Genomic DNA, 25,589 nt, shown 5'->3' with positions numbered 1-25,589 from the left:
TTCTTCCCTAGCTTATCCCAGATCCTCCCCATTCCTTTATCCATTCCACTTCATGTTCTCTCTCTTCCTCCCTCTCTTACTCAAGAACAACCCCCCCCCAAAAAAAACCCCAAGAAACAAAAACAAAGAACCAAACAAACAAGCAGAAAAACAATAAGGTAAACAAAAAAAGACAAAAAGCATGAGCACACATGTGTACACACACACACACACACACACCACCACCACCACCACCACCACCAACAACAACAACAACAACAACTGTGTCTGGGTATGAGGCCTGTTCTGGAGTATGATTGATGTACCCAATGACACTTGATTGGAGAAGACAGATTTTCCCTTTATCAGTTATTTCCTAGCAATTATCAGTTGCAAATGGCTTCTTGGCTAGGGGTGGAACTTTGTGACCACTTCCCTTCACTGGGCTGGGACTTTTGTCTGGCTTGGATTTGTGCAGGTCTTGTGCATACTGTCATAATCTCTGTGGGTTCATATGGGCATTGGTCCTCTAGTGTCTGGATGACACTGTTTCCTTGGAGACACCCATCACCTCTAGCTCTACACGCTTTCTACTGCTTCTTCTGCATTGATACCCTGAAGGGAAATGTTTGATAAAGACATTCCATTTAGGCTTGAGCACGCCCAGTTCCTCATTCTCGGCACATTGTCCAGTTTTGATTCTGGCTTAATTACCATCTACCACAAGAAGAAGCTTCTCTGGGGAGGACTGAGTGAGTCGCTGATCTGTGGTTACCAGTATTTTATTTTATTTTTACTGGCTCCCACACCTATACAGGGACAGTATCCTCTGGACTTTGACATTTCTGGTTCTTTTCATTGCACTGTTTATATACCAACTTAAATCTAGGCTGTTGTTTTTCTGGCTGGATTATTTGAAGTTCCATTTTCTATCTTCAATCATGAAGTCCTCTTCCAAACTACTACTGTTTTAAAATGCCACTGTTTCCATGACTGCACTGCAGAAAGCCCTTCCAGTTGACTTTTACTTACAGGAAAAGTAGAAACTGCCAAGCTACACGGTGTCACGGAAATGTCCTCATAATCTAGAGGAGATTTTCTTTCTAGTTTTGTCTTATGGGATATCCTTGCCCTACACCCAGATTACATCATTCTGGAACGGTAACAGTAGTAACGGTTCCCTACACATTTTGTTAGGTTGTTTCCTCCACTTTAAACCATCTCCTTGCGGTTTCCTATGACACTGCCAAATTGACTTTTAAAGATTCAGTTTAGACAACTCCTGCCAGAGTCTCCGGATTCCCCGTGTATTACTGACCACCCTGTGTCTTGTGCTTTTGATGTCTTCTGAAGGGAAGTCAATATCCCTCGTTCTCCTTGGTTATTGTACACTGGATTCTCTCAGCTGGACTGTGATCTCCTTGTGGGTCAGTGTTGTGTCTCATGCTTCTTTGCATCCACAGGGTTCAGTTTCATTACTCAATACAAACCCAGAGCTCAGCAAATTTGTGTTGAGTTATACATCTGTTCTATATATGGCTCTATAATCCGTGGTCTGTTGAGCTCGCTTTTGTTTACGTGCTTCTTTTTTGGAGTACTCGAGACTGTGCAATGTCATGGTGGAGAACAAGCATCCTGGAACCAAATCACCTGAATTTAGATCACACACACACACACACACACACACACACACACACACACACACACACAGATGTCAGTAACTCTCTGCAAGTGTTATGATAACTGATCATGTTTTGACCTATAAAAGTGCATAGAAAGTGTTCAGAATAGAAACTGGCACTTAGCAATGTCAACTGTGATTTTTATGATTACAGTTTATCAGTTAATTTATTAGTGCTTGTTTTTCCTATGAGCCTTTCAGCATTGGTCTTCAGTGGAAATACAAGCTGAATGATTATTTCCAGAGTTGGATCAAATAATAATTATAGACCCCCACGTCTCCAGAAACAATTAAAAGCCAATCAATGTTAATACACACAGTTTTGTTTCAAAGAATCCTCATTTTGTTTTCTACATAAACAAGCTGTACAAGCCCATATTTTGTTTACTTCTTCAGTTAAACAAACAAACTCAGTGAAGAATTTTCCATTCTCCAAAGGATTGGCAGGCTTTCCAAAGTTGGAAAAGTCAGAATATAATTGTATCTATGCCTGTCAAATCACAGGATCTGATCAAGTCACAGATAGAGAGGAACATTCACGGAAAGTATCAAAGGAATGGCATGTCTATGGACATTTTGTTTCCATATATTCCTTTCTTGGTGAAGAGCATTCTAGAGGGTTAGTGTCTAAGCTAAGTCCAAGCCTCTCATTTCTTCAGCACAATAGCCTGAGTATCCTTCTACATAGAGACACCGTAAGTTTTGGAAACAGACCTCTTATGAAAGCCATCGCACATCATAACATGTCAGGTTTCAGAAAAACCTTTTAGAAATGGTCTTTATTACCATTAGAAAGCACAAAGTCCTTCAATTCATAGTTACTTAAAGGCTGAGGGTAACTTTCCATGCTTGAGAGTTAACATTAGCGCACTGGTGTTTTATTGCAAGAAAAAAAAAAAAATAACCCTGATGTATTGTTCTCCATCATCTCCTCCCAAAGAGCTACTCGACCTCTGAAACAAACAAATCTCATCATGAGTGAAGATAACCCCAGGCTCCAGATCTGTAATCTGACAGTGGCCATCAGCAACCAGAAATGAGTTTTTTCTAATCAGCTTTCCATCAGTCCCCAGTCACTCATATAAAGAACACAGGGAGGAAGGAAGCGCACTGCTCTTCAGCACCAGAGCTTCTGGACAGCGCCCTGAGCAGGCTGCTGCCTCTGGCCTCTTCCTTCTTCATCTCTGCCAAGGCGGCCCTGCTGGTCCCCCCCTGCTGCTGAGATCCATGCAGCCCGCAATGATGATGTTTTCCAGTAAATACTGGGCCAGGAGAGGGTTGTCCCTGGATTCAGCGGTGCCGGAAGAGCATCAGCTAAGCATCAGCTCAACGGTGAGTATCTGGCACTCTCCAGTGTTCTCTAGGGCAGCAATTGTTTTAACCTCACCATATGGACACCTGCTGTACAGTAAGCATGCAGTTCGACTCCCTCCTCCTCTTTAGTCTTGTCTCACGACCTCCCTTCTGTCTACCTTAGCTCTTCTCAAAGTTAATTTAAAGCAAGTGGGCGAATTGCTGGGAGATAAACTTTCCTCAATTAGAAAGTGAAGTTCCCTATCGGGAAGAATGAAAGATTATGTGAGCCATTGTCCCAAATTCACTCCTAAAGTATAGAACATTGAAAGGCCAATGGGAAGATTTGGGAGAAAAAAATTAAATGTATTTCTATGGTTTCTACAAGACAATACTGTCACCTATATGCCTCCCCCCCCTCCACACAAGACTTGTCCATAAACATAGAATGTGTATTCTTGAGTTTAAATGCAGGTTTTGGAATAAAAGAGGAACCATTGCCCTTCAGAGGTTTCCTGCATGCCACATTACTGCCCCTTTATAGTTTAATTGATGAAATAATGAAAGGCTTGTTTCAATATTTTGTGTTTTAAGATATTTTTGTGTTTAAAATATTGACATTAGAGAACGGTATCTGTAAAGATACGGTCCTTACAAAGGTTTAGATCCTAACATGAGCAATAGTCATGAGATTTAATAAAAACAGTGCTTTTGTTTTACTAACATGCAATAAAAATACATCCAGGCTTCTGTCATTAAAATTTTTAGGGGATGGTTCACTGTTGTCTTTCCTGTTTGTTGACAGATTCCAAATTCAGCTTGTCAGAGAAAAAAAAAAATCAAGTTTAATGCCACAGTTCCAAATATGTGCCTTCTACTTATTACCTCACAAATGTTGAAAAATAGTCCCAGCAACTTTCTTAGCACTATTTAAATCAATTTGTGGAAATGAGGCCAAAATGTAAAATAGATTTTCTAACACTCAGGCATCATGAATATTTGGATGAGATGTTACATTGAGGAATTCTGCAGTCATAACAGACTGTAAGGAGGGGAAACACACACACACACACACACACACACACACACACACACACACAGCCCTCAGTTATGGGTAATGTATGACCCTTTCACATAAAAGTGCTCCTTAGACATAAGAGATCTGGGGATTGTGCGGAGAGACTGAAGCAGATGTTGAGAATATGAAGACGTTTGAGCTTTTAATGACAAAACATACTGTCAAGTGCCAATGTCGGCATACACTCCGTCGCTCCCTCAAGTCGTAAATAATAAAATATCCATTCCTATTATATATAAATTCAGCAAGGGAGGCAATCTTAATGTGTGAAAATAAAGCCAGTAGAGAAATTGAAGGAAGACAAAGGCAAATCCCTTTTCACGGCGTTCCATATGAATGCGGGGGTCTCAGTTCCACGAGGACTAGCAGATTGGTGTGATTGTTATCCTGCCATTAGCCAGGGAGACAGTTCTCTCTCTGTTTGCCCAACTCTGCATTCATATGTAATGAGTACAAAACAGACCATCATAATTTTACATCGTCTGTCAAATGAAAAGTTTCCAGCTTTGTTTTTCATACTCTGTGATGTGCTCTGAATTGCTAGAATCTGTTCTTTTTATCTTTAGCCAGAAGAACTTAGATATTACTCAGATTCTCTTGTTTGTTCCTAATGATTAGCTAGCTGGTTCTTTTTCTCTCTTCTGCCTTTCCAACTGCCTGTTTTATTTGTGACTGAAATGTACTAGTTTACTTGCAGGATCAATTTCCCACAGAGGGATTGGTTGGGCACACTGTTCTTGTCATGGACTTCTTTAGTGGGCAGGCAGGTTCAGATGGATGGTTTGTGATAGTAATGTGGCTCCAATCCTTTTCTATACATATACTGATGTGTTTCAGAATGCAATGAATACTTTTGTGTTAGAGACTTCATTGAAGCTACATTTGTTCTTGCCAAAACTATGTTTGGTGTTATGCTTGGTATATTTGCTAATCAATATGGTTTACATATGAGCCAACTAAGATAAAGAATCAGATTTTATGCTGCAAAACTAGCCTGAAAAGAAAGGCAGGAATTATCCATATATTACTTTAGTCTATCTCAGTGGTTCTCAACCTGGGGTCATGACCCCCTGGGGGTTGGAGGGTCCAATAATTCTTCACAGGAGTTGCCTAAGACCCCCAGAACTATCAGATATTCACACCACAATTCATAACAGTAGCAAAATTACAGTTACGAAGTAGCAATGGTAATAATTTTATGGTTGGGGGTCACTACAACATGAAGAACTGTATTAAAGGGTCACAGCACTAGGAAGGTGGCGATCCACTAACCTTACTAATAATCAGATTTTTGTCACCATCAAACCAAAGGAAACCTGGCCTTCCCTTAAGTTAATTCTCTAGACACGACCTTGAAACAGTGCAAAGAGGATCTCACCATAATCAGACTAGTATTTAAGACAGTTGAGCACCATAAGGACTCCACTTTGAGCTTCTGTGATGGGTGGGGCTTCTGAATCTCTAGAAGAATTATATCATGGAAACCTCTGGAATCCAAATGGCTTTTGTTCTTCTTTCTTGAAGCTAAATAAAGCTCTGGCCAGCAGAAGTGAGGACAGGAAAGGAGGCGATGGTACGGAGAGTGGCAAGACAGCCGTGGTGTTCTCCTTGAAGAACGAGGTCGGCGGGCTGGTGAAAGCTCTGAGGCTCTTTCAGGTAAGGGCGGGACGCCCTTATGTGACTTTCAGGCGGCTGTGTGCCTGGCGACAGACCTGTCACCTGCTCTGAAGACATTCCCGAATCCAGTTCTGGATAATACCGGGGGGGGGGGGGGGTGGATGGGGGGGAAGTCAGAGGAACAAATTGTCACCAGGCTTTACAAGGGGAAGTTTGCTCTGCCCAACAGTGAAACAAGCAGGTTCATGTGAACTGTGATTTATTAATTCCGAGTTGGCCTACCAGGAACCCTGTTCACTGTTGCCAGGTGAGAAAGCCTGTAATTCAAAAATGCAAGCTTTGCAGTTGAAAATGCAAACACACAGACAGACAGACAGACAGACAGACACACACACACACACACACACACACACACACACACACACACACGTCAAAGGTGCTTCAAAATATCAAGAGTCTTTACCCTGCTTTGGTTTACCAAATTTGAACTGTACTCATGTAATGAGGGCATATTTATTGCATAAAGTGGGATATGTGAACACAGGTACTTACTTAATAATGTGTGTCATGTAAAGCAGAATTACTGTCCAGCTATATATTGAAGGAGTGTCTTAGAGAAAGGTCTGGCATGGTTTCCGGCGTAAGTCCTTGTTTTAAGTCCTAAATAAAGAACTTGGGTGAAGAAGAATACCTTGAAAGATGGTGTTTCCTCCATCTTTGCGGGGGACCTGCCCCCACCCCCCTGCCCCCCGCAGGGTACTCTTGAGCAGGGAGAATTGAGAAATAATTAGATAGACCTATAGAGGAAAGAGACAGATAGAAACACAGGATAGCCTCTGAAAGGTCTGGGTCAAAACCCACCAGCCCCTTCTGTCACTTCTAAAGGGCTATTTATAGGAATGCCAAGGGGTGGAGCAAAAGACCTCCCCCTAACACAGCCCAGTGCAGACCCTTCCAAACACCTGGTAACCGCACGCACGCACGCACGCACGCACGCACGCACGCACGCACGTGGTCAGTCCATTCTCTTATGCAGCCCTGCTGTGCAGAGCAAGCTCAGATCTCACCAGGAAACCTCTGTGGGCTCCAACACACCTTAAGTAAAAACCCTTACGCATGTGCTGAGTGCAATGGCTGGTAGCCAGAATTGTAAGATGAAGAGTTTGACTCTTCCTGGTGCCTTGGGCGGTTGTACAGTAGACACACAGTTAGGGAATTTGGACCTGTGCTGGGCTTGGTGGTCGAGCCGTTACTTCCTCCTCAGTTCAATTTCCTCGTTTGTAAAATAGCAATAATGATAATTCCTACCTAACCGGGTTGTTGGGGGGTGAAATAATAGGAGAGTGTTTGCTAAATGCAGACAGGAGGCATTATTCGTGACGCCTCTAGATGATCACAGATGGGGAATTAACCTGATTCAGAAAATGTTTTCTCGTTCCCTTCTGGCCTTAAAGAAAGGATCAGGTACCATTAGCAGTGTTAATGGAAAGCTGGAGTAGTATTTTACACATAATTATGCCACGTGGGGGCTGTGTCCACACAATGCCCAAAGGCGAGCCAATTCAATTAGACAGCTGGGTGCCGTGGAGAAGTCCCCGGAGAAAGGGTCTGCTCTTTGAATTTGCACTCTGCCATAGCTACTCACCAGGCCTTAGATAAACTCTTAACCCACTGGGACCTCAGTGTCCTGGTCTAAAATGATCTACTCGGATTCAACCAAACATTACAAGCCCCAGATGGCACAATGAACGCGGAGTCTCTTGGGCCTTGAACTTAATATTAACCCCACTTTTATTACATTAGCCAATTTATAAAATAGAGCATTATTGCGAAGCTTAATAAAAAAAAAAAAAAGAGCGAGAGCTAGAACACCTCGGCTTGTATCTGGAACTGGGCTGAGATCCAGAGGGTGGCCTCTGGAGGGATGGGGCAGGGCATGGAGAGGACCTTAGTTTACAATCATCGTGGGAGAAACGCGTACCAATGGGAAACTTAGACCACTTTTTAAAAAAATTACTTATTTTTTTTCAAAAAAGTTTTTTCTTTTTATTTTGCACCCCAATCTCAGTTCCCCCTCCCTCACCTTCTCCCGCTCTCTCCACCCCCACCTCTCCCAAACCCCCTCCCATCCACTCCTCAGAGAGGGTAAGGCCTCCCTTGGGTAGTCAACAAAGTCTGGCATACTCATTTGAGGCAGGACCAATCCTCTCCCCCCTGTGTCAAGGCCGAGCAAGGTCTCCCACCCTAGGGAATGTGTTCCAAAAAGCCATTTCATGCACCTGGGATAAGTCCTGGTCCCACTGGCAGGGGCTCCCCAAACAGATTTAGCCACATAACTGTCACCCACATTCAGAGGGCCTAGTTCGGTCCCATGCATGTTCCCCAGCTGACAGGCCAGAGTCCATGAGTTCTCAGCTTGGGTCAGCTGTCTCTGTGGTTTTCCCCATCATGATCTTGACCTCACTGGCTCCTGTGATCCCTCCTCCCTCTCTTCAACTGAAGTCTAGGAGCTCAGCCCAGTGCTTGGTTGTGGATCACTGCATCTGCTTCTATTGGTTACTGGATGTAGGTTCTATGATGATGATTAGGGTAGTCACTGATCTGATTATAGGGGAAGGTAAGTTCAGGCACCCTCTCCACTATTGCTAAGTCTTAGCTGGTATCATCCTTGTGGATTCCTGGGGTTTTCCCTAGCACCAGGTTTCTCCCTAACCCCCTAATGGTTCCCTCTACCCAGATATCTCTTTCATTGCTCTCCCTCTCTGTCCCTCCCTCCACCTGGCCATCTCAGTCCTTCTTGTTCCTATCCCCCATCCCTTCCCTTCTACCCCATCCCAGTTTACCCAGGAGAGCTTAACTATTTTCCCTTCCTGGGGTCCTCCATGTGTATCCCTCTTAGAATCAACCTTTTTACCTAGTTTCTCTGGGGTTGTGGATTGTAGCCTGTTAAACTACATTTTTTTCTTAAATCATATATATGTGTATATTTATCAAGAAATTTTTAAATTCATTTTACAAACCAATCACAGATCTCTCTCTTCCCTCCTCCTGCCCCTCCAGCCTCCCTCAAACCCACGCCCCATCCCGTCCTACAAGAAGGTAAGGCCTCCCATGGGGAGTCAGCAGAGCCTGGTACATTCGATAGAGGCAGGTCCAGGCCCCTCTCCCTGCATCAAGGCTGTGCGACATGTCCTACCATAGGTAGTGGGCTCCAGAAAGCCAGCTCATGCACCAGAGATGGATCCTGATCCTACTGCCAGGGGGTCCCTTAAGCAGATCAAGCTACACACCTGTGTGACTTACACAGAGGGCCTAGGCCAGTCCCATGGAAGCTCCACAGGTGTTGGTCTAAAGTTGATGAGTTCCCACTAGTTTGGTTTGGTTGTCTCTGTAGGTTGCCCCATCATGATCTTGGTGCCCGTTGCTCATAAAATACCTCTTCTCTCTCTTTGACCGGACTCCTGGAGCTTGTTTGGCTGTGGATCTCTGCATCTTCTTCCATCACTTACTGGAGAAAGGCTCTATGATGACAGTTAGGGTATTCACTGATCTGACTACTGTGGTAAACCAGCTCAGGCATCCTCTCCACTCTTGCTAGTATTCTAAGCTAGAGTCATCCTTGTAGATTCCCAGGAACTTTCCTAGCACCCGGTTTCTCCCTGTCCCCATGATGTCTCCCTCTATCATGGTATCTCTTTCATTGCTCTCCCACTCTGTCCCTGTTCCAGCTTGACAATCCCGTTCCCTTATGTTCTCATCCCCCATGCCCTACCCTCCATTGCCTGCCTTCCATCCCCAGTTTACTCTTGGATCCTCCTCAGTGTCCCTCTTAGGATCCTCCTTGTTAGCTAGCTTCTCTGGAGCTGTGGGTCATAGTCTGTAAACCACATCTTTAAGCATTCAAGTTACTGTTCTTCCCAGAATAGCTTGTTATAAGGAGACTCACAAAAGGACAGCTATGGAATATATCTCCAGGTGAAGCTAGCCTGGCGGATGCCAAAGGGGGTTACTATGTGGTCCTATTTAGTGGGTATTATTACAGTGCCCCGCCTCTTCATTGAATGCTTCCCTGTTTCCCTCTGTTTTCCTAAAATTTGGGTTTTGCTTTGCTCAATGTTTTCCAAGCCCTAGGCATTTTTTGCACACCCCTCCTGTTTTCTACCTGTCATTTCTATTATTCACTTTTTTAAAAAAAAGGGTTGCTTTATTTTTTGTTTTTAAATGATCATTATATGTAAAAGGGTCTCACTATGTGGCCTAGAGAAATTTGCAATCCTCTCACCTCTGCCATCCCAGTGTTGGGATTTTAGGTCTGAGTCATTATGTCTGGCTCTAGATGAGGCTTTATTCCTAAACTTTCAAAGTAAGCCTTTCATGATTGTAAGATGGCGATGTGGAGTTTTGTGTTGTTCAAGGGTAAGAAAATACAAATTTTAGGATATTACATTATGGTAATGTAATAGGCAGTCTAATGTCTTTGTCAATCATCACTCAGTAGCAGGGGGACGTGGACCCCTCTGAGAAATGAGGCTGACAATCAGGATGTATTTTATAGGTCTTTTATAGGTCTTTATTATGAGACCGGACAACCCACTCGGAGACATGGCAACTAGTCTTCCTTATTAATAAAAATAGTAGCTGGCAACCTTCTCACCTGTTAATCAACCAAAGCATAGTGAATCCTCTTCTGTAGGTACTAAACACTCTTTGATAACTGCACAAGACTAGCATTTCATTCGCTGTGACCTGAGGGCGATTCAGAGCTATTACTCATGTGTCCACAGGAAAAACATGTCAACATGGTTCATATTGAATCCAGGAAATCCCGGCGAAGAAGTTCTGAAGTTGAAATCTTCGTGGACTGCGAATGTGGCAAAACAGAATTCAATGAGCTCATTCAGTTGCTGAAATTTCAGACCACCATTGTGACATTGAATCCGCCTGAGAACATTTGGACAGAGGAAGAAGGCAAGGGTGATTTTTTTTTTTTTTTTTTGCTTGCTGTGTGATTTTGCAATCTGACAAATGTTGCCAAGGGGGAAAGCAGAGCCTATGATCTGATATGACTGAACCTGCACTGTTTTCAACAGACCTGGAGGATGTGCTGTGGTTCCCTCGGAAGATCTCCGAGTTAGACAGGTGCTCTCGAAGAGTTCTCATGTACGGGTCCGAGCTTGATGCAGACCACCCAGTAAGTATCTAGCTGGATCCCTTTCACCTGTTCTCTCCCAACTCTGCCAAGTTCGTGCCGTGCCATGCGTGGTCTGTGCTGCAGCGCTTTCATATAGAGCAGCTTTGTATTTATCCCCCATGACTGAGCGCAGACCTTCAGATGATTAAGCTTCCCTGTACATGTGTTGGTTGGAAGGAGGCTAGAAAGATGGCATTTCCACATAGAGTTTATTTATAAAATGGTTGGGTAGAGGAGGAAACTGTATGCCTTGGAGAATATTTCTGTGGGAATTAGACAGCCTAAAATATACTTGCAGATGGTGACCCTTGGAAGAACGACGAACTGAAATTGATCACACCTTTGGGAAACTAGAGAAGACTAGATGTGATGGGGCTCGGTGAGAGAATAAAATTCTTGCCATTTTCCTTGACTGGAGGTAGTTAAGAGTAGAGTTATGTGCTTGACTTCAGTCTCAATGGAAAGGCAGAAGGGCTTTAAAATAAGGCTCTGATGGACGAGGCATCCTTTCCCACATCTACTCTGAATCTATCTACCACCATTTCCTCCTCTACTCCAATAAAAGTGACCATCTTCAGAGAAATATGACGCTTGGGTAAGCATTTCCCATTTTTCTCCCCCGCCCCATTTTATATCAGTTTTTATTTAACACAAGAGACCTGGAACTTCTTTATGGCCAGAATGAAGTACAGTGAAGTAAGCAATATACACATTCATTATGAGCATTTTTTCCCTCCCCCAGCATCTAGAAGTGGGCGGTTAGAACACTGAAATCTTAGCAGATCCATCATGCTTAGTGGATGCATGTTATGTTATGTCTTATGAGAGTAATGGCTTACAGAAACTCACACGAGTTAAGCAGAGAAAATCTAAAGAGAATGTGCTTGTATCACTGTACCCTGAATAGTGGTACCTAAGTCTGGGCATAGCATTGGCAGCATCAACAGCACCTGGGACCTGCTTTCACCAATCCACACTTCTTCAATTCGGGGTCCACGACAAGTTCGACGTGAACGAAATTTAACTCAGAGTAGTTATTTGGCATAACATACCAATTCAAACCAGTTCAAATAAGTGGTTCAGCACACCTAATAGCATTGCATTACTTGTGAAAAGCTGAAGTAATGCAGGCACAGTGTGTTATATTTGCAGCGTAGCATAAAAATTCCCAGCAATTCATACACCCACCACAGAAAACCCGTTAAATAGCGACTTTAGTGATCTTTACTAAAGACTTAGTTATCTCCCCTCTCCCAATCCCAGGGGAGCTGGGATTAGTGCAAGCTGATTTAAATGATTCAGAGGATCTAGACTGCATGGATGCCAGCTGCTAACTGGCAGCATGACCTTGGTGAGGTCCATGGACCTCTCTGCACCTTAGGGTTCTTTAATGTAAAAAGTGGACATGAAAATTCTTATTGCTCTCAAAGGTGCGCTTGAAAAGCCTAGTTAATAAAGCTACCGAAAGGCAATTTGGCAACAGGAAATGCTTAAATTCAGTAAGGAGATGCTGTATTAAACCATGCAGATCAATACATAGACAGTGGAGGGGCTTTGGAGAACCTCCCATTTCTAAAAGCTCCCTTAGTGAAGTTTTCAAAACTATTTAACCTGGAGGAAGGAGTACAGCCATTTGAACGAAACCACCACAGGAGCCACTGACCTTGCTGGGAACAAAATGTGTTGCATGTCAAGAGGAAATTTTTCTGTGCTTAATTTTATTTCATCGCTCCCAATTACACCTGCTTTATGATACCACCACTTATTTTCTGTGCAGCCACTCTAAATAATTGCAAGTACTTAGCAATCCCCTACGTCTCTTGTCATTTTTAAACCACATATACGCGCTTTTATAAGCACACCAAATGTTCATAATGTGCAAAATCTGATATTGGTAAGTTGGTGCTTTTGTGAGTTTGTATTTGATGTAGATGGGCCGAGTTGTCTAAGCACTTTTTTACATCTAAGGATGACTACAGTTCTAAGATAGACACAGGGACTCTTGCCGTGGGACAGTTCAGGGAGGGCTTGGAATATGAATCATGCTGTGTTGTGGAATATTATTTTAACTAGGCAAAGATGTGTTACATTGGTTTAGGCTACAGACTATTACTTTACCCGTGTAAAGGTGGGTTACTTTTGTTTACACTGCATTTGTTTAATGATGTAAAGATGTGTGTTTAGTGATGTAAGGATGTGTTGCATCTGTTTCACCATGCCTGCCTAAGGCACCTGATTGGTCTAATAAAGAGCTGAAAGATCAGTTACTAGGCAGAGAAGGATAGGTGGGGCTGGCAGGCAGAGAGAATCAATAGGAGGAGAAATCTAGAAGAAGAACAAGAGGAATGAGAGAGAAGAAGGAGAGGAGGAGGGACATGCCCGGGGAAAGAAGCCAGGCAGACACCAGCCAGCTGCCAGAGAAGCTGTGAAAGTAAGATATACAGAAGTCAGAAAGGCAAGAAGCCCCGAGGCAAAAAGTAGATAAAGAGAAACAGGTTAATCCAAGTTAAAAGAGCTAGCCAGAAATGTGCTTAAACTAGGCCGAGCATTTGAAACTAATAAGAAGACGCTGTATTGTGATTTGGGAACTGATTGGTGGCCCAAAAGAAAAAGCCTGCTTCAATGCTGCTTTGCGAAAGTGTTAAATGTATGGGCCCATGGCTCTCAAATTTTAATAGACAAAGCAATTGCCTGGGAATTTTGAAATGTAGACATGCCTTCCTAGGGCGTAAGAGTCTGTATTTCTTGAGAGTTCCCAGTTGAGGCTCACACTGGGGATATGGGTCCACGTTTTTGACTTGCCAGGGCTTAGACAGGAAGGGTCTTCCAAGGTGTGGTTCAAGACATCTCCACTCTTGAGATAAATGAAACCTCAAGACACCCCAGCAAGGAGCCCAGGGAGGGAGGCTTTCCACCAACGGATTGGGGCATTTGTGTGGAACATGATCTGTAGCAGACTCCGATGTGATCAAAGGGTGAGAATTAATGTCCTAGCTCAGTGAGTCTCAGCCCTCGAGTCCCACTTCAATCACCTGTGGGAAATTAAAAAAAAAAAAAAAAAAAAAAAGGAGGACTATTATGTCCTCACTCTTCAGAGCTTAAATCAGAACCTCTGGGGAAAGGGCCAGGTTTGAAGTATTATTAAAATTCCCCAAATGGTTCTAATATCACACCAGGGTCGAGTTGCTGGAGATGCTTGAGTGGCAGCATAAATTAAAGTGGGCACATTAGGGTTCAGGATGAGTCTTCAGTTCCCTTTGATTTAATTTGGGGGTGGGGTTGTATAGGAGGCTCTCTCTGGGTACCAGTGTCGCCAGATTTTTTTTTTATATAAATAAATAGATAAGGTTGCCCAGTAAAATTGGAAAAACTTGTCATTTATCTGAAATTGAAATTTAACTGGGCATCTTGTATTTTATCCGGTACCCTATCCCTGGCTTCAGTTCAGAGTGGGTGGCCAAAAATGCTGTGTCTGGAATGGCTGGTTCAGCTAGCTAGCATCTCTTACTTTGCCAGTCCATGGATGAATCCAGGAGGCTCTGGATCCCTCACCACATTTGTGTAATCACTGCCACTCTAGGCTAATGAGGCATGATGAGGAAATCTCTCTCGCGCGTCCCTGGAAAAGGTGCAGGTGTTTGCTGAGGAGAGCGTTGAGATTCTCCTGGAAGCCAGCAGATTATGATGCAGTTGCCATGGTGTCTATCCTGGCAGGAACCAGGGGACAGATGCTATGCTTTTCATGGGACTTTTTCCTCTTTTCATGGCCTACTTTCATTTTGAATCATAAATGTGCTTGGAATTCTTTGGTTTTCCCACCCCAGGTAGCTTGTTTTACTAGTGAGTGAAGAACCCACTTTCCAGCAGGATTCTGTCTCCCCTCTGCAGGAGGAGATCTTTTATTTAGGCCAAAGACCCATTTGTAAATGTGGTAACTATAGTCACAAGCTTTGTCTATAGACATTTTAGGGTTTTATAAGCTTGCTTAAGAGCCTTTGTTTAAACAGCCTGAATTCTAAGCTCAAGGAGGAGGAAAATGCTGGTTACTGTGTGTGGGATACCTCTGTGTAGTTTTGGTGCCTGTCCTGGAACTCGCTCTGTAGACCGGGCTGGCCTCGAACTCACAGAGATCCACCTGGCTCTGCCTCCCGAATGCTGGGATGAAAGGTGTGCGCCACCACCGCCCGGCGGGATACCTCATTTTTACAGGGTCTTAGAGTGATCTGAGGAGGCACTTCTCTCCCTCTTCCATTACTAACTCTTATTGTTCCAAAAGTAAGGTAATTCTTCAGCTGTGTCCAGCATACAGCCCCAGGAAGATTCCTGGCCCTGAGGCCCATTCTCTTTCAGCTAGACAAGAGAACTGGGCTGTTTTAAATGAGTTTGTGTTCCTTTTGAGCATCCCACCTTGCAGAAGTGTCTACATTGTTACTTCAGTAGCCTAAGCCCTTGTGGGTACCTCTTTTACCGTTGAATCTTATGGTCCCTGCCGACTACACTCTTGCTTGTTGTCGGAGCTCACCTAGGTTTCCTAGTGGCCGTACCCAGCAGGGCTGCTTAAGAGGTTGATTGGACCACGGGCCTGGGTACCAGGTGTTTGGTAGGGTCTACACTTGGCTGTGTCTATCAAGGGGAAGGTCCTTTGCCCCTTCCCTTGGCATTGTTATAAAAAGCCCTTTGGAATAAAGTTCTGGGCTGGTGGATAAGGATCCAGGTCCACCTGAGGCTACCCTGAGTTTCTATCTGTTTCTCTCCCCTCTTTATTTCTATCTAAATCTCTTATCCCTCACTCCTCAAGAGTCCCTGGGGTAAATAAATGTGGGGACTGGCCTCCCACAGCTTGTCTTGGTGGTACAGGCTTAATACAAGTAAGAAATAGACACAGTTCCTCCAGGACTTTTTGACACCGCAAAGAAACAAGTCTGGAAAGAATTGGTTGTCTCTGTGTGAAAAGGAAAAAATGAGAAGTCCGCCCATGTGAGGGGAGATGGGCTGAGCAGACCAGGAAGTGGAACAGGAAGTCTTCTTAGGAGTCCACTTGACTGAGAAATGACAGACTCAGTGTTTAATTTCCCAAGTGGATGAGGTTAGATAAAAGTATTTTTCAAGTTACTATTTTAGAGTTTTGATAAAAACCTTGCAATTGGCTAAGACGCATTCGTGACTGAGAGCCCCTGGGTGGAATGGATAGAGCTAACCTCCCTTGTGCATGAGGCTCTTCCTAGTGTTACATGGTGTGATCATAAAGTACAACAAAACCTCTTTAATTTGAGCTAATTTGGGGATTTGATAAGCACTCAGAGTGACTGAGTCTTTAATAAATGTTAGGTTTATTAGTTATTTACACACAGCAATTAAAATTTGGTTAAACCTGTTAAACCCATTTTAACGAATAGGCTAAGATTAACTTGTTGCTAAGATCAATTACTTGCAAATGATACTTGCAAACCTAAAGATGCTGTGCAAAATATTCATTTACTTAACTAAGCCATGCTCCTTGCCTAGTGGAAAGGTAAACTCTGGCCTGAATTCCCACAGGTCCCAAATCAGTAGATCCAAACGGAAAGAGGTTTTATTGTAAGCACAGTTTGCATTTGCCTGTGTCATCAAGTCGGTCATCTGAGGATAAGATTTACATTTGAATTGAACAGTCAATAAACACCACAGTGATTTTCTTTTAGGCCTTCTGTGGCTAAATTTTCCGGCACTTTGTTAAATAACTTAATCTCTTTTCTGTTCAAGGGATTTAAGGACAATGTCTATCGACAGAGGAGGAAGTATTTTGTGGATGTGGCCATGGGTTATAAATAGTAAGTACCTGCATAACTCTCTCTTGTCAATGGCTAGTTAGGAACAACCCCTGCTGGGTTAACATAGTGCTGCTTCACTTGAACTCTTGCAGAAGACAGACACGACCCATCTTAAACCCTCTCCAACTCCCTGGGCTTTCAATACCAACGCCGATGTTTGCCATCCGGGTATAATTGTGATAAGACACCTGTGGTCCACATGCCAAGCGCTACATTGACACTACTGTATTTGCAGTTTCGTCAAGGCAAGGAGCCATTGCCGTTCACTCCGCAAAGGCTGGAACAAAACGGTGCTCGCGGTTGACTTTGACTTTTCAATAACTCATTTCAGTGCCCAGCTTTCCCGATCAAAGGAGAGAATTAGGCAAACAGAATGGGCAAAAGACCCCCACAAACAGCCAGCATGGAACTAAAACGTGTTTGCTTTCCGTGGAAAGGAAACTATCCTGCAAACGGGATGGCTTATGGAAGAGTTTAATAATCACACATCAGGGACAGCGGGGTTGGGATGAAGTTGGAGTGAGGACTGTATTGCAAATGGTGATCAGCGGTAGTGACGGGCTGAGTGTGTGATTGGCAGCGAGGTGCATGTTTACTGTTTGCTTTGCTTGGAACAACAGAATGAGCGCTGGACCCTTTTGTTCATGCCACCCTCAATGGTAGGACTCTGAGACCGCCACTTTCCTCTTTTTTTTTTTTCTACCATCAGCATTATACAATTTGCCTTTGGAACAAAATGTAAATCCATGCCTGGCAGGGGAAAGATTGTTTTTTTCTTACTTTAGTTGAGACTAGTTAAGGAGTTTAACTGACTTCAGAGGGCAAATTTATCATTGATGAGGATTTAGGATGTCATGCCTACTCTAGAGGACATCAGCGTTGCCTGCTTTTCTCCCCTCCTCTTCCTATTTCTTCTCTGTACCCCCTCTTCTCTCCCTCCTTTCTCTCATTGGGCGAACAGTTTATTCACATCTAACTTCCCTTCCTACTCTGAAACACGTCCCTCTCTACTCCTAAGGCCCAGGCAACCTTCATCCTCTTCCCATTAAAAAATCTTATTTATAAAAACTAGACCTGCACGGCCCATGCTTTTCTACAGTGTCTACTCTGCCTCCAGGCAGTGTCTTCCCCCATGCTGTGACCGACCTTCTACATCAACGCATGACTTGCCGTGGCCAAAGCCCAGTCTCACGGCCCCTGTTACCCTGACATTGCTCTCCAATCCTGTGTCCCAGAGTATCCTAGTCAGCCGGGAGAGGATCTGGTGGCCTGAGGTCACTGTCCAGAGGAAGCCCCAAGGAGTGGTTGTTGGTCCTTAGATGGGTTTTCTCTGGCTTATAGACTGTCTGTGGAATAGGATCACAGATCTTTGAGGAGGCCTAGGAAGGTATTCCTTTGGGGGCATGGTCTGTCTGGGAGATGGTCAAAGCTCAGTGCCAGGCAGTCTTTTCTCTTAGAGAAAATAGGTGGCTAAAAAAACATTCTGGCTTCTACAGGCACCACACACACATGGTATGCAGACATACACTCAGGCAAAATAACCATGCATATAAAACAAAAAATAAAAATATTTTATAATAGATGCTATGTGTAATATATTATACATATTGTCATATGTGATTTAAACCCAGCATTTTGTGGGCATAATGATGAAAGGATTAGTTTAAATGTTACTACTTCTTTGGAGAGCCCTACACTGGGCAAAGATGAGCAGATTTGGTGGGGATATGTTCCCAAGGAAGACTGATAACGGAGACATTGGCTTGAAGGAAGTGTATTTACATGGAGAAGAGAGGGCAAGGGTTGGGGTGGGGGGGTGAGATGGTCAAAGTGAAACAACATTTAGCTTCCGTCACCTCCCACAGCTAAAGGGTGGCACTGATCTGTGTCTCAAGCAGAACTCGGGGTCTGGAGCAGGTGGAAGTTTCATGCTGATTGGAGAAGGACTGGCAGAAGCTGGGTACTCAGAACCTAGCATGAGGAGTCCGGGGGTGCTGGGTGATGAGTCCAGGCCCAAAGGACTTGAACTCTTACAACAACTGAGCACACAGGAGCCTGAGCTAGGCAGGAAGCTGCCGATTCACCACTTTACAGAGACCAGACTCCCAGAATCCTCTCTGCCATCCCGGAGAATGAGAAGGGCTCTTCTCTCCTATCGCAGGGGAGAGCATGCTCTATCTGAACACTGCTTGGTAAGGCAGAGAGCCAGTCCAAGAGTGTTTACCCCAGAGAGTTTGTAATCCAGGAACATCAAAACCTGCTCCTCGGAGAGTGCCGAGGCTAGACTGTATAAGCAGAGTAACAAAGTATATTGAAACTGGAGCCCGCTGATCTGGGATGGAGAGCTGGCTCTGCTCTATCCTCAAGCTCCTTCGTCGGCACAGTGTGTCTATCAGCAGGGCCCCATCTGACAGGGTGTAGTAGGGATGTAAAAAGAGGATGTAGGTGCTGTGCTTGGCACCATGCCTGGACCCTGATCAGGGCTCAGTGTGTCAGGTGTTATTACTGTCTTGCTGCTCCGCTTTGCTTGCTCATTAAGATACTGTTGGGTAAACTGATTATTTTTTGTGCTGACAACAGTCCTTTTCACGGAGAGATTTCATAAAAAGAGATTATACTCCCATTTTTCATGTGTGAAAGAAGCTGTCAAGAGACTGGTAACAAATTGGCAGTTGTCGTGGGTGCTGCTTGTGAATGGATAGAGTGAAGAAGTTACTTATGAGTTGTTAAGCCAGGAGAACGCGACCCCGGGACTTGTGCAGAGTAGAGAGCAAAAGATTTCACTTTAATACTGCATTTCCCCATACTAGTATAGCCAAGGTTTGCCTGAGTCTGAGGATGGGGAAGGGACAAGCCCACTCATGTGCATATGCGTGTGTGTGTGTGTGTGTGTGTGGTGTGTGTGTGTGTGTGTGTGTGTGTGTGTGTGTGTGTGTGTGTAGGTGTGCGCACACACGTGTGCATGCACTTACAAGCTCATGCTTTTGGGCTCCCACAGCTACTATAGCCAGGTGGAGGAGAGGCACAGATACTAAGAAATTCCAAATGAGCCGAAGATTCCTTTTTTTGTTTACGGAACATGAAGGTGCGATTTCTCATTGAGCTAGGTGCTTTTGGGTGCTGCTGATTTTGTGAGTGTACATTGTTGAAATGCACTGGTACTCCAGTTACTTAAAATAATCTTTTAGTGTGCTTTGACCAGATTTTGCAAGCCCAAACTGGGAGTCCTGGTCTGAGGATCAGATTATCTGAAATTAGGGTAGTATTGAAAACTCAGCACACGAGGTACCTGCCTAAGTTTGATGACACAATGAGAACCTTTTTGGGGGGGATGGAGTGGAGATGGGGAAATACTGGCCAATAGGGGGGATGTGGTTTCTGATTGAAGGAATAAAGGAAAAGTACCCAAACATGACTTAGAGCATTGCCTTATACCTCATAAACACACACAATTATAATTTGTCAATGTTCAATACAAAATAAAAATAGGTACTGTCTGACATGGAGAGATCAATTTGCTGTTGGTGATCAGGCAGGCCATCCTGGACCCTGTGGATCTGTGGTAGGTACTTGGTCAGAAACATTGAAAGAGATGGAGTACAGGTGTTTTGAGGTCGTTGAAGGATCCCGGTTGTAGTGTGAGGGGGTCGGAAGAGAAATGAGATACAGAATAATATATATTGAAACCATAGCCAAGAAGCCCTCTGGGGGATTTGTGTTGAATACTATATTTTTTTTATGATAGTCTTGAAAGGATAAAACAGGGGGGGGGAGAATCAACACAAGCAGAGAAAAATGAAAAAATTCCACTCTATGATGGAAAAAGCAGCAGGCTCAGAGTCCATATTACCGTGAACTCCAAAGAGGTGAGGGAGCGGAAAAGCGCCCGCATGCTGAGAAGCGTCAATAGATGCCACTCAGGCTCCATTCTGATTGACAGTGCAGCTGAGAAACTTGATTGATTACCCAGAGGCCCGCCGCCGCCTGCAGACCGGCCCCTCCGCTCAGTGTCTGCAAGGCTTAATTGCCTCACCAATAATAGCATTGGAAACAGTCATTAGTGCAAACGTTAGTCCTCACAGCAGACCTGAGGACGAACACCCAGACCAGGAGGGCACTGTACTAACTAACCTCTGACATGCAGATCACACCTTGTTCTCTCCATCTTAAATAAAAACTCAACTAAGGGTGGGGGTGGTTCCCTCAATGATGTGATGGGAACGTAGACTTGTAGTTCCACAGAAATGGAAGTGGTGTGTGTGTGTGTGTGTGTGTGTGTGTGTGTGTGTGTGTGTGTGTGTGTAGGGCAGACTGCATGTAGAGGAAGAAAGGGTCGCTTTCTTTAGGAGTGCAGCTCCTAGGCGAGTCAGAACCTCTGGGTTTTCTGTCATCGGTACCGTCATATTTTAACCCGGCTGAATTTCTACACTGAATTGTTGGGGAGCGAGATTGGGGGGGAAATCAGTAACACAGTTTTTATTTATTTATTTTTAAATTAACCAGCAAATACATTTTCCCCCCTTGGAGGCTGGTTTAATGATTCCTCTTCAACAATGTGCATGCATATTTAATTAAATCATATTTTTGGTTGGGGCTAATGGTAGCTATTTCAATTTTATTCTCTTGGAAGGAGGCCTCAAGCTCTGACTTTAATTATACCACTGTTGTTTGCTTAACTTTATCTCCAACAGTGGTATGATTCTGCCTTGATATAAATGTGATTTCTCCTGGTTGAAATTAAGGTGGCACACCGGGCTCAGGCTGTCTCCTTTTTAACACTTCCCCCATGCACACCCCAGGAATCTGAGAGGTAAATTGGTTCCCAGGGGAGGTTTGTAGGGAGGGGTTCAGCATGCCAGAGTTGCAGACCTAATTTAGGATTGGAACCCCCACCCCATTTCCCAATAAGACTCTTGGTAACAAATTCAGGGACCCACGTGCGGCTTCTTTCTTTTCTTTCTCCCTCCCTCCCTCCCTTCCTATTTTTCTTTTTTCTTTTGGTTTTTCGAGACAGGGTTTCTCTGTGTAGTTTTGGTGCCTGTCCTGGAACTCCCTCTGTAGACCAGGCTGGCCTTGAACTCACAGAGATCCGCCTGCCTCTGCCTCCCGAGTGCTGGGATGAAAGGCGTGTGCCACCACCGCCCAGCTCTATTTTTATTTTTTCAAGACAGGATTTCTCTGTGTAGTCCTGACTGTCCTAGATCTTACTCTGTAGACCAGGCTGGCCTCAAACTCATAGAGATCCAACTGCCGCGCGCGCCGCCACCACCCAGTTTCTTAAATTTCTTAGGTTTAATTTTCTCCTCTGTAAAATGGAGATGAAAAAAAAAACTTCACTGATCCTCTTCTGGGAGTATTTTGATGATTAAATGAAACAAATAGGGCATTGCTGTATAATGAGCCTCATCATTAGAATGGTCTGCGAACCCCACCGAAGTCTTGGGACTTTACACAGACGCGACCCTGGGGGCCCTGGCTGTATTCCCACACTTCTTTTCCTACCCGGGCAGGAAATCCCAGCTTTCCTGTTCATCTATTGACCAGTCTGTGTAGTGCCCAGATCGTAACCCCCAGAGAGACCACCAAGGACGAGTATACCAGAATGCAAAAGCAAGGTTTACTTCTGCTGCAAGTCATGACAGGGAACTCATCTCAAGCCATCTCAAGTGAGGCAGGGAAGAGTTACTCTTTCTTGGGGAAGTTAGTTTTTATAGGCAAAACCCATAAAATTTCTTAGAGGGGAGGGGGTTCGTACGGGTCCATCCTTGATTGGTCCAGTTTTTCCCGGGCCTGGACTTTATCTTATTCTAGCTTATCTGTTTGCCCTGTCGGGAGTTTTACAACCCATCTCCGGGGTCTGGTCATGTTATCTCTGGAGAGGGGCATCTCGTGGTTAATTGGTTACCAGCAGACATTCAGACATCCTGGGGCTGGCGCCATCATTTCTGGGGACTTGAAACTGGCCTGGGTCTATCTATATTGAGATATCTTTGTCTAAGGCCCCCTTTTTGAGACAATAGAGTGAGGGTCTTGTTGTGCCTAGATCGTGTCCCCAAAGTCGCCACTGGAGACTTTAGGTACAGAATGCAAAAGTAAGGTGTATTCTAAGTTTACAAGCCTCCAGGGAGGCTCTTCCAAATCTCTCACTCACAGCAGGGAGGTTGGAAGGAGCGCTCCCCTTTCTTTGTGAGGCTAGTTCTTTTTTTTTTTTTTTTTTTTTTTTTTTGGTTTTTCGAGACAGGGTTTCTCTGTAGCTTTGCGCCTTTCCTGGAGCTCACTTGGTAGCCCAGGCTGGCCTCGAACTCACAGAGATCCGCCTGGCTCTGCCTCCCGAGTGCTGGGATTAAAGGCGTGCGCCACCACCGCCCGGCCGTGAGGCTAGTTCTTAAAGGCACAGATCATATAATTTATTTTAACCCGCCTCCCTTTTTTTAGTCTTTTGGTCAAATATCCTGACTCTGTGTTTTCCAAAGTCCCTGTAGCAGATAAAGCCACCTGGGGAAAAGGGGTCTAAGTTCTTATCCACACTTAGGAATCCTGGTTTAAGCTTCTCTTTGTCTGTAGGGGATAGAGTGGGGGGGTGGTTTACTGAGGTATCACAGTCTGGACACGTTGTTTAGGATGTTTCCTGTTCAATTTGCTTTCTGCAAAATGGAGAGAATTCTGGAGCTACTTTATAGGATTGTTGGACTGCTTATACAAGTTAACGTAGACTCAACACGTAGAAGGGCACTATGGAAGCCCGTACAAGTGATACTTGTGTCTCACTACAACAATTCTCTGCCTTCATGCCAAACCCTTTTATTACCTTTTGTTTGCTCTCTTTCCCTTGACTAAGGTTTCCTTTGTCTTGACCTCTGTTTGATTTTTTTATGCCGTGTTAGCGATTCATTTCCGCACGACAAACTCCCCCCAAATTTAGTGGCTTGAAACAACAGATATTTCTTGTTCTGCATGGTATGTAAGTGCTAGGAATTGGGAAGCAGCTTAGCTGGGTGGTTCTGGATCAGGAGTTGAAACAGAGTTCGGCAAGGCTACAGGCATCCCAAGCCCGGGGTGGGGCTAGAGGCTCTGCCTCCAGGGTGTTTGCCAGAGGGCAGTTGGAATGAGGCCTCAGTTTCTCGCAATGTGACCTGCCCACAGGGCTGCCTAGACATCTTCATGCTATCTCAGTTGACATCCCCCAAATCAAGTGCTACAAGCAGGAGAGCAAGCCAGCATGTGCAACGTCTTTTAAAAATTATTGTTTTTCTTTAGACCATCAGGGTCTCATGAAGCCCAGGTTAGCCTTGAGCTCACTATGTAGCTGAGGGTGACCTTTTTAATTAAAAAATTTTATATTTATTTTGTGTGTATCTGTGCTATCCATGTGTGATAATTATGTATGGCATAGGTGTGCTATAGCGTGTATGGAGAGGTCAAAGGACAACTTGTAGGAATCAGTTCTCTCCTTCTACCATGTGGGTCACAGGGATCAAATTCAGGGTGTCTGGCTTAATAGCAAATGCCTTAACCTGGTCTTCAAATTTAGAACCTCCTGATGCTGCTTCCCTGGGATTATGGGTATATGCTAATATGCTTTCTGGGGATAGAATTTAGGAGTATGGGCTACTAGGTAAGTCTGCACCAGCTGAACCACATCCCGGTTCCAGGATGCCTTTTATAATCTAGTCTTGAGAATGACATAGTATCATTCTGGCAAGGTTCCTTTTGGCCTCACAAATCAACCTTGAACGTGGGATGGCGAGGTGTCAGGTTCTTGTGGACCATTTTGGGGGTTGGTACCACATCCATTTAGCTTATAACCCATTTCTTCAGGACCTCCTTCAATTGCTCTGCCATGGTGAGTGGTACAGGATTATTAGAATGTTCTATGGGCAGAAAGAATCCCAGAGACAGTGGAGGTAGAGCAATGTCACCGAGAGTGCGTCAGATTGTGTAGACTTCAGAGTTCCTTGGAACCGGGTTTGTATTCCCACCCAACACTTACAAGTACTGTGGCCATGAGCCATGATCTCTCAGTTCCAGTGCTCTTACCTTAAAAATTGGGCATGATCGCTGTCTTGTATAGTTGAGAGAGCTATCAATTGTTAGCAGGCTTCAAAGAATATTATTCTGTGATAGATATTGTTATTATCATCACATGTTAAATTGCCAATGGTTCCTTGGTTCTACATAATCAATTTTAAGGCTCATCTAAATGAAGAAATGACCTCTGAAGTGATTGAGTTAAGAAATCTAGCCATGTGGTGGTGGTGCACACCTTTAATCCCAGCACTTGGGAGGCAGAGCTAGGTGGATCTCTGTGAGTTCGAGGCCAGCCTGGTCTACAGAGGGAGATCCAGGACAGGCACCAAAACTACACAGAGAAACCCTGTCTCAAAGAAACAAAAAACAACAACAAAAAAAACAAAAAAAAAAAAAAGAAGGAAAGGAAAAAAAAGAAATCTATGCTTTAGCTTCCCTAGATTTTTGGAGGTTGTGAAAAAAATAATTGCATGCAGGAACAGTTTTTTAGCTTCTTTAAAATAAACACATAATTCTTCAGTCTGAAGAAGACCCTCTTCACTATCAGGCTGCGAGTCAAAGCTAGGCTAAGGCTGGAGGGTTTGGCTTGGGACTAGACCATATTGTACTCATTACTGATTGGCTAATGATGGGCAGATGTTTGTTATAGGTTGGTTTCTCGGCTCACATAGTCAGGAATCTTCAGGGTCCTTTTATTCAGTTCCCACCAAGAGCTGGGCGTTGTGCCAAGCAAGTCCACTGGCATTCTGTCATTTAACGTTTCAAGCAGCCTTTGAGGTAGACGTCATCATTGTACTTCCTGAAGATGAGGGGGAACTCATGTTCTGAGACACCAAGAAACAAAAGACCTATCACCTGCTCAAGTACCAGTTGCTGATGCTTGGATTCCTCAGAAATAGAGCACTAAATTTT

The 25,589-nt window shown here is 44.2% G+C and overlaps 1 protein-coding gene across 1 annotated transcript in view; it reads left to right on the top strand.

Moving 5' to 3' along the window:
• Nucleotides 1-2,600: 2,600 nt before the first annotated feature.
• Tph2 (tryptophan hydroxylase 2) overlaps nt 2,601-25,589 on the top strand; it is a 104,561-nt gene continuing 81,572 nt past the window's right edge. The window contains exons 1-5 of the mRNA XM_006988965.4: nt 2,601-2,992; nt 5,556-5,687; nt 10,433-10,616; nt 10,739-10,839; nt 16,582-16,649. Of these exons, the coding sequence (XP_006989027.1) occupies nt 2,888-2,992; nt 5,556-5,687; nt 10,433-10,616; nt 10,739-10,839; nt 16,582-16,649 (590 nt within the window). The 5' untranslated portion in view covers nt 2,601-2,887. The remainder of the gene's footprint in view (nt 2,993-5,555; nt 5,688-10,432; nt 10,617-10,738; nt 10,840-16,581; nt 16,650-25,589) is intronic.

Source organism: Peromyscus maniculatus, chromosome 18 (assembly GCF_049852395.1).
Source record: "Peromyscus maniculatus bairdii isolate BWxNUB_F1_BW_parent chromosome 18, HU_Pman_BW_mat_3.1, whole genome shotgun sequence".
Classification (NCBI taxonomy): Eukaryota; Metazoa; Chordata; class Mammalia; order Rodentia; family Cricetidae; genus Peromyscus; species Peromyscus maniculatus.
This window is presented reverse-complemented; position numbering and strand designations above follow the sequence as displayed.